We start from the raw sequence: 12,758 nt of genomic DNA on the forward strand, positions 1-12,758 counted from the left end.
TTGACAATGGATTTTTCTGTTATCCTCCCTGTCTCTGCACAGATCTCAACTCCCCATTGTTATCCAGTACATGGTGAAGAAAGGAGAGTGGTAGCCCAATTCCACAGTTTATACAGTTCTACAGTGCATCCTGTTTTAATGCTCTCTGACTGTGAACTGGGCTAATCCACCTCCTCTATCCCAGGTTGTCTGGGATACATGCAACAATGAAGGGTGTGTATTCTGTAATTCAGAGGGAAAGCAGGAAATCAAGAGGAAACTACAGGAAGATCCAAGGCAGAACACCACATCAGGCACATGGCTGCAGAAAAATGGTCAATTCCATTACAAAAATGCCAAATTTTGTGGCATCTTAGAACATCCAACTCTACGGCTATGGAATTGTGGAGGCTTAGCATCCTCACTAAGGTTGCATCTATACTACGAGATAAAATCAAGCTTTAACGAGTTAACTCGGTATTAAAGTTTCACTGTCTTCACTGTAAAATATCATTAGCTCGAATTAGTGGGCCCCAATACCAATAACAAAAATTGATATTATCGGATGGGTATAGCATCAATTTTGAATTTAAAATTTCAAATAAAGGCAGGCATGGAAGCACCATGTCTTTAATTTGAATTTTTTAGCCTCCAGAAGTGTGTATCCTACACAGTATGTATCCCACAAAGCTACGCAGTGACCCTATGTGTATGGCTGCTTCCTTCTCTGGTACTCTCCATCCAGGTGTGAAGGAAGAAGGTGACAGGAAGCCTGTGAATTCTACAGCTCTCAGGCCTGTAAATATAAAGGTCCAGATGTGCAGCTGACAGAACCAGGCGGGGGTGGACAGGGCTGATCGCACAGCTGCCCACCACCATGTCAATGTCCCCAGAGGATGCATGGCGCAGGGAACCCACGCGGGTTTGGGGGAGGGCTGAAGGCACAGCTGACCACTGCTATGCCAATGTCTGCAGTGGATGCGTGACTCACGGAACCAGGCTAAGGCGGGCATAGCTGATGGCATAGCAGAGGGCAGCTATGCTAATGTCCACAGAGGACACGCAGCAAAGGGAATCCAGGCGGGTTTGAGAGAAGGCTGAGTTCTGTTGCTGGGGGCTCTCAATTCTGGGATTCTAACATAAAACACTCACAAGCAACCAGGGCTAAGGCACAGTGGGATAGGTACCCACAATACACTCCTCATGCTGTCGAACTTGCACAGGGCAATGGGGACCTGGAAACTTGACATGGAAAAATGGTGGCTTGAATTGAAGAAGGTTTTGGACACAAATTTGAATTCATAAGAACAAGGTTAAAAAAACTGAATTAAAAACAGAATTTATCTTGTAGTCTAGATGGAGCCTTAGATTAATGGGGCAGCTCACATTTCTCAGAGCTATTTTTTTCAGCCTCACTATAGACTCACAAGCCCCAACTTTAACTGTTCACTACTTTTGTAACCAGGAGGGACAGAAACCATTTTTAAAAAACAAAGACAGATCCTAGAGCTCAATGCTGCTAATGACATTTGCGGAACTGTAACTTTAGTTCAGCCTTCTTGTGCATATGTATTACAATACACTCTTTAATTATGTAATCACATACTGTTTTCCTACAGAAGCCTGCTTCCTTCAGTGCACAGGATAGATGGTATTCACTTCAATGAGAAGCCTTTCAACATTTTTTCTTCTCATTATTCACTGTGTAGTAACAATATTTATGAACATTATTTAAACTCTGTTCCGAAGACAGAAATATTAATATTCTCCTGGGCTTTTCATCACTATATCATCTGTGAGTTTTGCAAACAATTAATCTTTTCAACACCTCTGTCAGGTGAAGAGGTGATATTATCCTCATTTTACAGGAACTGAGGCACAGAGAGATTAAGTTGAAAGTCTCCACTAATTTTGGATGCCCAATTTGAGACACTTAGAAGTTGTGGTGTCAACACCACAGTCCAGATTTCCCCTTTCAACTTTGCCTGGAGCTAAGAGACTCTTTGGAAACTTTAGCTAAGAAGCTCTAGTTGGTCTCTAGTGAAAATGTGAAAACTGCTTATTCTTCTAAAGACCTTATACCTTGGACAAATTTGGATTTTCATAGAGACAGCAAAAGGCATATCTATGATATAAAGCTTGCCCACTTGTAAGTCCATGCTCCAAAGCATGTGGATCAGGACAAGCAAACATATTTGGAAATGGCTGAACTGTTGGGATGAAATTTAAGCAGACACAGACAGACTTGTGAACACCCCAACTCCTGTATGGAAAACTGCAGCTCAAATGGTTAAAATTTAGCAATGTCATCAACTGAAAACAGGCATCATGCCACCTTAAGCAAAGGCAACACTAAGGCTGTGGCCACACTTGGCCAAAACTTCGAAATGGTCATTTTGAAGATTACTAATAAGGCACTGAATTGAATATTTGGCATCTCATTAGCATTAGGACACTTCCGGTCACAGCGCTTCGAAAGCGTTGATTTCGAATGTGCGCAGCTCGGCATGGCTACACGGAGGTCCTTTTCAAAAGGACCCTGCACATTTCGAAATCCTCTTATTCCTCTCCACAGAGAGGAATAAGGGGATTTTGAAGTGTGCGGGGTCCTTTCAAAAAGGACCCCCGTGTAACTGCGCCGAGCACCGCGTCTGGAAGCGTCCTACTGCTAATGAGGCGCTGAATATTCATTTCAGTGCCTCATTAGTAATCTTCGAAATGGTCATTTGCATGACCATTTTTCGAAGTTTTGGCCAAGTGTGGCCACACCCTACATCTCCACTTGTAATAGCCAATCCTTTTGTGAATCCTATAAAGACATTAGTCTCAATGATATCTTGCTTCAGGCAGCAATTTTATCAGTTTGACAACAAGCTAGAATGGATATATGCAAGGTTACCAGGTAACAACAGACATTTTCCTCATATTCAGAGAGCTAAGGTATCACAGAAAAGGGAAAAACACTAATTCTAAAAATATAACTGATACTTTAAATCATTTCATTTCAGAGAGTATATAAGCTATGTTAGTGGTTCCAGAATTTTATCAGCTGTTACTTCTCGTGACCTCACTGTGCAACCTTTGTCTGCATCGGCTACATCTTTTATCTGTGAAATGAAATGTAAGTTACGTTTATCTGGTGTCTGGTACTGCATTCTATAAGTAGTTAGGAAATACTGAGCCGTATTCTGCACTCATGTTTTATACAATATTTTGTAGTGCATGATGTAGTCAACAGCAAAGGCAAACTGAGCTGAAAAAGTCACATAACAGAAGGAAAATTGCTGCTGATATGAATACTATCCAATACGTTCAACTGCTAATAATCACAGATACACACGTATGTAATTATTGTTTGTAGTATATTCATACTTAGCGTACCCACACTAGACTGAAAACCCACTGTGAAAAGCACAGTCCATACACACAGTAAGACACAGACCCAAAGAACTTAGACAACAGAGACAAAACTGAAAGAAAGGAAGTGCTATCATCAGTTTACAGACAGTGACTTGCTCAAACAAACAAACAAGATGTGTTAAAGCTGGGAAATGAACCTAGGTCTCCTAAGTACCAGTGCAGCGATTTGGTCACAAGGCCACCCATCCTCTTCAGAGCTACAAGTTATAAAGTTATCTACAAACAGAAATGCCATCTGAGAGATTTAGTGTTAATCTTACAAAACTATGGTATGTATTTTATAAGGAATAATCCTGCACTGGCAGAGAGATGGAGCAAATGACAAAGTATCTTTTCTATGTATATTTTCAACAACTTTATAATTTATCAACCATCTGATAATAGGAGGGGATGAGGAGATAGTTTGGCTTTATAATCTTTGTTACATTGCCTGTGTTTAGATTTGCAGGTTTTATTTCAAAGAGGAGAGGGAAAGCGAAAGATACACAGGCTAGACATAAAGAGAAAAAAGGATGATGACAAAAGGAGAAGTGAGAAAAACAAAAGGAGAATGAGAGAAAAAAGCAAGGAATGGAAAGAGAAATAAACCTTTTCAAGGCAACAGGTTTTTCTGTTCTGCCATTGTTGGTGAGCTCTCATATTTGTGATGTCACCACCCCAGGAAGAACACCACGATACAACCACCACCTTCATTCCAAATTCCCTCTTCTACTCAAAAGGTGACCTCTGCCCTATATTACCAATATATTCAGTGTATATGCAGAAAATGCAGTTTAATGCAAGTTTCTTTGCTAAGAGGTGCTCACTTCTTAATTATGTTTACAAAAAGTGTTTTTGTTTATATGTAAAATAAAATAGATTCTACATTCCATCTGCTGAATTATTGGAAAACACCCTCCAAACCCAAAGGACACAGGCTAAAGAAAAAATGTATAGCAGCCCACTGTTAAAACATTGCCAACATACCATTGGCTGTTGGTGAAACTGGTTCTTTGTGATATCACTGCTGCTATAGAAACCATGAGTCAACACAAGTGAAGATCCTATCTGGCAGTAGAAGAGCATGGAAAGTTGAGAGAGGAGGCAACATCTCGAGTCTGGCAAGGTCATCACAGCAGCTCAACTGACAAAAGAACACTCGACGGTCCTGGGTACGGTTCTATTATCAACCTGCAAAAAATGTCTCAGGAAGTTGACTGGTTACACAGCCAGGCAGGTGTGTGTAAAGTAGACCTCTATAACCCTGATGAACAGAAGGACCAGGACCGGAAAGTGATCTGCTTTGTTGATGTCTCCAGCCTAAACGTAAAGGACAAAGAGTCAAAAGCAAAGAAAGCTGCTAGCCAGTCCAGCAGCATGTCTGAACCCTCAAATGAACTTGATATAGGAAATATGGAGGAAAAAGAAGTCATTGTAATAAAAGACAATGAGAAGCATGATCAGTCTAAGACTGAAGGAGCAGTTTGTCTTTTTAAACAAGGTTCATCTGATGAACTCAGCATTGTGAGCTGGCTCAGCAATGACCTTCAAAAATATGCAGTTGGATTCCAGCATGCACTGACCCCATCAGATGCCCCTCAGAAGCAGAAAGGCAGTGATCCATCACTGTGCCAGAACAGTGATACATCTTTAAAGTCTTCTGGTGCCCAAAAGGGAAAGAGAGATTCAGATGATGTTTCATACTACGTAAATAAACTCTGTTCTTTGGTTGTTCAAATGGCACGTAAAGAGATCACAGATAAACTGGAAGGCACTGCAAACAAGTTTATACGTCAGGGGATTCATGGTTCAGCTGGTGAAGGGAAAAATAACAAAACCCGTGGCTCAGTGAGCAAAATTGCATCACAAATGGTGAATGAAGCTGTTGAAGCAAGCACACAGGACCCTCAGGGTAAACTACCATCTCCCAGGTCATCTCAAGAGAAGACTACCAAGAAAGAAGACACACCAGGTTCCAAGAAAACATCACTCTTCTATGGTGAAATGTCTAATCAAACTGGTGGTAAACAGGGAGGAAAGGCTGGAGATAAACAAATGTGTCAGCAAACAAGACAGTCTGGACAGGATGATTCTGGTACTTCTGTAAGCAAGGGGTTAATGGTTTATGCCAATCAGGTTGCTTCAGACATGATGTTCTCATTCATGAAGACCATGAAAGTCCAAAGGAAGGATGGAAAGACAACCCCAGCTTGTGTAGTTTTGAAGAGAGTAATTCTCAAACACACCAAAGATGTCATATCAGACTTGATAGACTCAACCATGAAAAATATGCATAATGTCACAGGGGTGCTCATGACAGATTCCGATTTCGTTTCCACAGTGAAGAAGAATCTGTTCAACCTAGGAAGCCAAAAATCTACTGAAATTTTGGAAGCAATGGTGAAGCGCCTGTTTAAAGCCTTAGCAGATGATAAGCAGTCCAGGTCTCAAAGCCTAGCATACACATCACTTAAAACAGGCTCCCAAGACAGCAAATCTCAAGGCATGCAATTCACAGCAATGAAAAGTGAACTTCATAGTCAAGGGAAGGACAAAGACCGAGGGTCCAACAAGTGTCAATCATCATCAAGCAAAGCTCCAGAAAAGTATTGCTCAATGGATAAGTATGCAAAAGATCTCATTGTGACTGCACTAATGTTGATACAACAACATCTGTTACAACAGACAAATGGGAAAGACTCAACACGTGAGTCAGGTGCCACTTCATTTGGATACGTTTCTCGTGATTCTCATTTTGCAAAGGCAGGGAGCAGCCATAGTTCCAAGTCCCTTTCAATGGCTGCTGGATCAAGGCATTCAGGGGCAAAGAATGACCAACAGCTTGACTCCCAAAAGGGGGACATATCAAGTATCCTCTTATCAATCATCCAGAAGGTCTTACATGAGGCTGGTTTCAACATAGATGACAACTCCACTGAAACAAACAACACTTATAAAGATGCTGCCAGCACTGATAGCAAGTCCAGCAAAAAGGCCTTATCTAAACAGCCCCATTCGGCCATGGATCAGTTTGACAATATGGATCAGGTGAACAAGCAATTTATTGATCAACTGGTGGAATCTGTGATGAAATTGTGTCTATTCATGGTCAAAAACAACAGCCCAGATTTATCAATAGGTGACCTGCTGGATGAACAAAATGGATTTGGTACTTCGTCCTCAAAAACACCCGGGAAAAGTTCACAATGCAAGGGTAATGGAAAACAGCTAGTAAGTTCATCATCCGGTTCTGAAGTGATAGTGAACAACCAGAATACCAACAGCAGCTCATTGAACAAAGAACTCCAGGCTATCCTTCAATGGATGGCTGCTTCACACTTCAATGTGCCCAACCTGTCATTCATGAATGAAAATGAAGGGGAGTTAAAGAAGCTTCCCTTGTTGGCTGAAAAAGCAGCCAAGAAGAGCTACAGTGTTGGTGACATTCTCCAAGAGGTAATGAGGTACTTTGAAAAACAACAGATTGATGCTGCTGTGGGAAACATGCCTCGTTGTGGGCTGATGGACTGGTTGCTTGCTAACCTGTAAGCAAATGCCAACTCTTCCTCCCTCTCATGGTACTTTGACCCAGCCCAAGCGCCCAAATCAATTCTTTGCTGGCGCAACAAATAAGAACATCACAACTCATTTGCAAGAGACAGCACTGCATTGAATCCACCAAGCTGTCATACGCTAGCTGGGCAAGATCATCAATAAAAAAATTTAAAAAAGGAAGACTATTTTATTAAGCACTTCAGCAGAGTGTGAAAAATACATGGCACTAGGTCAGATCAATAAACCTGATACCCTACAGGTAGATATGAAATCTAGAGGGGGTGAGGAGGAAAGGAAATGATGGGAGGAAAGGAGAAGTAAAGTCCATCAGGGAGGTGCTTTGTTAGAAGCCTTTCTAGAGTAGCTTGGAAAGGATAACTTTTATGATTTCTACCAGGGTTTTGTCTCTGGTAACCGCTTAAACATCTTCCTTTTCATCTCAGCCTTTGATTAGTAGGTGTCTGACAGATGATGTTACTCAGAGCTGCCTCAAGCATTAGCAGCATTAAATTAACATCATTTTTGCCAATACTACTGCTGTCCACTGTCTTCTAAATATTAGTAGTGAAATTTACACGTAATTTCACTGTGGCACTGTTTAGTAACATGTCTGCAAAACTTTATAGGGCTAGAAATTTCATTATTTGAAAAAAAATGAAAGGTTAGATTCTGTGGAAGGTGATATAGATCCCTTCTCCGCAAGCTTCTCAGTTGCCCTGGTGAATCTATATACTTCTGTAAACAGCACATACTGGAAAATGCTGAAAAAATTGAGTTTGGAAACATCTGAAATTGGGGAAGTGAGTGGGGGAGAGGGGATGAGAGAATGCAGGAAACATTATTATAAATCTCTGAAGAATTCCCAAGTAGGAAATAATACAAGCTAAGGATTAGTTCTTGACCTTTATAACTCACAGGACAAAACTAGCTCATAAGATATTTTCTAAATACTGTTCCCTGCCCTGACTACCATCTTCAAAAATCCCTTCTACTGTGTTAAACATTGTGTGTTTAATTTTAATGTCTTAGCACCAGAATTTCTTTTTAATTCATTAATTACACAACAGATATCACATAAAAGGTATCCAATTGGAATTAACCTGGAATACCTGTTTTGCTACCATCTTTTTGAACACTGTACAGTTGACATTTAGGAATGAAGTTAGCCTTTACAATTTACATCTATTATTTATATTGTGACAATACAAAAAAAAAATGCTGGCCAATTTCCAAATACAGAGGAAGAGACAGTCCTTACCCACAAAGAGTCCCTACCCTTGAAAGATAAAGGCAAAATGTGGGGGCACAGGATGTATAATGCAAGCAAAACTATCAATGTACGTAACAAATTGGTTAAACGTGTTGTTTTCTGAATACTAAACACACTTATTTCTCATCCTTCCTCTACCATTCAACCTCCTTCTAATGGAATATAATGCCTCACTCTTGCACTAGAAAGTTAAACTGGAGCTGTAAAATTCAATTAAAGTACCTGAAGACTGGGCCAGGCCAAACTGAAGATGAAGTCCAGCAGGGGAAGAAATTGGGTAGTGAGCATAAAGGGAGAAAGATGAGAAGGCGGGTTGCAGGGTGATAGCAGAAGAACTTTGCAGTCCTTCTTTGGTTGCTAGAGAGTAAAAGAAATGTGTAAGGAGAGGCAGATTCCAGTATTATCAGGGTTGGGCTAAGGTGGCAGGAAGCCCATGGAGACAGAGAGCAGTCTGAGTTAGAAATGTCTGGACTGGGACCTGGAAGAAAGGCGAGAGTCTGAGTTTCCCTACAAGTTTACTGGAAAACATGGTACAGAAACACTGTGGTGCAAGGTAGAAGAGGACTACTGAGTCTGGAGCTGCATTTCTTTGAGTTTATTGAATTCTGTTTACCCTCTAACTGGTCAGACTAAATATAATATGGATATAGGGCTAAGTCATGAGAACAGACAGACCACTGTAGGGCCAAAACAACTGTTGGCTTGGGAAGGGGGTGGGGGTGGGGAAGCCTACAATGCTACTCCCAGCCACAAGATGGTGCACCAGCAGTTAATTCCACACTTCCACATTGCTCAACTTCCACATCGCTCATTCCCTCATACAAGTTCCAGCAACAGATTCAGTACCTTTAGCTCTTCCCACACAAATGAGCAACTCACTACAAAGACAATAGATGAAAAAACAACAGTTGAAAATATGTAATATCTCAGATACTGTGCAAAAAAAATTAGACTCCTGGAAAGAATTAAATGAGGAATGTGATAGCACTCAGGAAAGATATTCCGTACATAGCAGCAGACATGAAAGTTTAAAATTCTTTCTCCAATAGGCACCTTTTAAAATTATAGAAATCAGATGGAACTGCAAGAATCATACAAATGTTTTAGGAAAATGACAGGTTAACTGCCTACTGGGCCCTGGTTTTATAACATTTTTTTAAAATTAGAACAGTAGAATAAAGGTTGAACCGCTCTAGTCCGTCACTCTCTCATCCAGCAACATGCTTAATCTGGAATAATTTTAGCTAATCAGGCAACCACTTCTCATGGATGTGATCAAGTTTCCTGTGGTTCCATAAAGTTTGTTTACAGCCACCAGTCCTGGCATTCAGTGTTCTGAGCTGTTATTTAGCTGGAATTTATCCCTAAATATCTTCTAAGAGCCCAGTAAGCAGTGGAAGCATTGGTAATGCTCTTAGAAAATATCAACCTGTGGTCTGTCAAATTCTCATATTCAGCAGTGGGTCAGGTCCCAAAGGTGCTGAACTAGAAAGGTTCAACCCATACTGATAATGTTCTCTTCTGTCTGAGAGATATTAAACTGTAAAATGTGAAAAACATGAAGCTTATCACAAAAGAACCAAGGAAAACATTCTCTCTATAAATATGTTTCTTATAACACTGAAACTCTTAACAGAGATTCAAAGCAGAGATGCTACAGGAAAGTTGTCCTAGAATTTAAGATATTTTTCAATCCCATAAGCCAGGACCTTTCCTAAAGTAAACGATACATTTAAAAGAGTCACGTGAAAACTAATGTAAAATGAAATAGTTTTAGGAATCATTATGCCAAAGGTATATTTTATTCTCAAACTTTCAGAACTGCCCTCTCTCTGCCCCATAATAAATTCAAGTAAATTACACAAATTTGCTTTGGTCCTGACAAGTTACACTATTGTCTACATTAATTTCAGACTGTACTTATCTACTATTTGTCATTTGGAAAGAAATCCAGATTAGCTTTGTTTAGAGATGCTACGTACGAGGAACACACTAATAAAGGTTGTTAAATATGTAATACATTTTGTTCAAGGCTTTTAATCTTATTTTAAAATAGAAAATAATTCCATTTTATTAACTCCCTTTATTTTCGTCTCTACCTTGCAGTATGAGTTGCAGGGAAAGAGGAAGAGCAATAGTAACATTTACTACCGCAAAAGCTCTTAGTTACACATTAAGCTGAATTTTCAAAACATCTGCATATTTAAATATAAAACACAAGTGGGAAGTATAGCCACTGAACATTTTTAAAAGTATCAACTAGAGCACCATTCAGCACCCTCTGATCATATATGTGCTCAGTAGTAAGGAAAACATACGTAAAAACAATGCAATGGTCATGAGCTCCCTAATTAGCAGGATGGACTGATTTAAATCAAGGTAATTTAAATAACTGAAAATCACAGAAAAAATTGATTGATATCAAGTTACCAAAAAACTAAGTGACTGAGCAGAGAGTACACTTAATTCATATGTACAATGCTTCCGCAACTGTGCTCACACTGCCATTATATGCAAACAATTCCAAATGAGAGACAATCTCAACTATGCTGAACGCTATGTTGTTCAGAGTCTCAAAAATAACCCAGACATTATAATCAAACCAGCTGACAAAGGAGGCGCTGTTGTCATCATGAATAAGTCAGACTTTGAACAGGAGGCAGCCAGACAACTCTCCAACACCATATTTTACAGACCTCTCTCCTCTGATCCCACTTCGGAAATCCAAAAGAAATTACAACTACTACTTAAAGAACTCCCCTGCTGCTACTCAGGACTTTATTCACTCAGACACACCATCTGAGCCCCAGCCTGGATTATTCTATTTACTTCCCCAAATCCACAAACCTGGGAACCCTGGACGCCCCTATCATTTCAGGTATTATCCTTACCACCGGACTATCCAGTTATGTGGACTCTCTCCTCAAACCCTATGCCACCAACACTCCCAGCTATCTCCAAGATACCACTGACTTCCTGGTGAAATTACAAAACATTGGAAAAGCTCCTGACACCACCATCCTTGCCACCATGGAAGCAGAGGTTCTGTACACTAATATTCCGCATGAAGACAGATTACAAGCGATCAGGAATACCATCCCTGATGTCACCAAAGCCAGTCTGGTGTCTGACCTCTAACTTTGTTCTCACCACAATTATTTCCGATTTGGGGACAATTTATACCTCCAAATTTGTGGAACTGCTATGGGCACCCACATGGCCCCACAATATATTTATGGCTGACCTGGAACAACAATTCCTCAGCTCTCATCCCCATTACCCCATCTCTATTTAAGATACACTGATGACATCTTTATGATTTGGACCCATGGTACAGAGACTCTAGAAGAATTCCACAGAGACTTTAACAATCTGCACCCCACCATCAACTTATGTCTCGATTACTCCACGTGAGAAATACATTTCCTAGACACTGCAGTACAAATCAAGGATGGCCAGATTGGTACCACACTCTAGATCGCTATACTTACCTACACCCTTCTAGCTTCCATCCTGCACACATAACTAGATCCATTGTTTACAGTCACGCCCTTAGGTACAATCGCATTTGCTCTGATCCTACTGACAGAGACCCAAAAATTACAGGATCTTTACCAAATATTCATAAACATGAATTACCCACCAGGAAAAATAAATAACAATCGACAGGGCCAGACGAATACCCAGAGACCAGCTACTCCAAGATACGCCCCAAAAAGCCAAGAACAGAACATCACTGGTCATTACCTACAGCTCCCAACTCAAACCACTGCAACACATTATTAAAGACCTACAACCTATCCTTAATCAGGATGCCACACTCCAGAAGGCCCTAGGTGACAGGCCTGCAACAGCCACAGTCTATACCACAGGAACACCAGTCCTGGAACTTTTCCTTGCAACAAAGCCCGCTGCCAGCTTTGTCCAAATATCTATTCTGGGGATACCATCACTGGACCTAACCAGGTTACTTATAGAATCACGGGCACATTCTTGTGTTCCTCAACTAACATCATATATGCCATCATGTGCCAACAATGCCCAGATGCTTTGTATATTGGACAGACTTCAAACTCTCTTAGACAAAGAGTTAATGGGCACAAAACAGACATCAAAACACTCCTGATCCACAAACCGGTCAGCCGACATTTTAATGTAGTGGGCCATTCTGTTAATTACTTAAGAGTTTGCGTCTTACCAAAGAGGAATTTTCACACTACTTTGGAAAGAGAGGCTGCTGAACTCTCTTTTATATTCAAATTTGACACACTAACATACAGTGTGAACCAGGATGTGAATTTTCTGGGTCATTATAGGGGCTCTTTTGCATATTTGGCTTCATCTAATTCTTGACACCCCACCCAACCCCTCTACTTCCTGATTTGCTCACCTTGATTTTATTGTTTCTGATTTGTCAAGCTTTATTACTATTTTTGGTTCTCTGTTCCTTAAATATTGAGTCTGTTCTGGTATGGCTATGGTCTGAAGAAGTGGGTCTGTCCCACGAAAGCTCACCTAATAAATTATTTTGTTAGTCTTTAAAGTGCTACTTTAC

The 12,758-nt window shown here is 40.4% G+C and overlaps 2 protein-coding genes across 4 annotated transcripts in view; one reads left to right on the forward strand and one right to left on the reverse strand.

Moving 5' to 3' along the window:
- Positions 1-12,758, reverse strand: part of PHC3 (polyhomeotic homolog 3) — a 120,872-nt gene that overhangs the window by 57,190 nt on the left and 50,924 nt on the right. The window lies entirely within an intron of this gene.
- Positions 4,579-6,927, forward strand: LOC142018495 (A-kinase anchor protein 4-like). The gene has a single exon (XM_075004381.1). It carries the CDS (start codon positions 4,579-4,581, stop codon positions 6,925-6,927), a length of 2,349 nt encoding a protein of 782 aa, XP_074860482.1.

The sequence above is a fragment of the Carettochelys insculpta genome, chromosome 10 (assembly GCF_033958435.1).
Source record: "Carettochelys insculpta isolate YL-2023 chromosome 10, ASM3395843v1, whole genome shotgun sequence".
Taxonomy (NCBI): Eukaryota; Metazoa; Chordata; order Testudines; family Carettochelyidae; genus Carettochelys; species Carettochelys insculpta.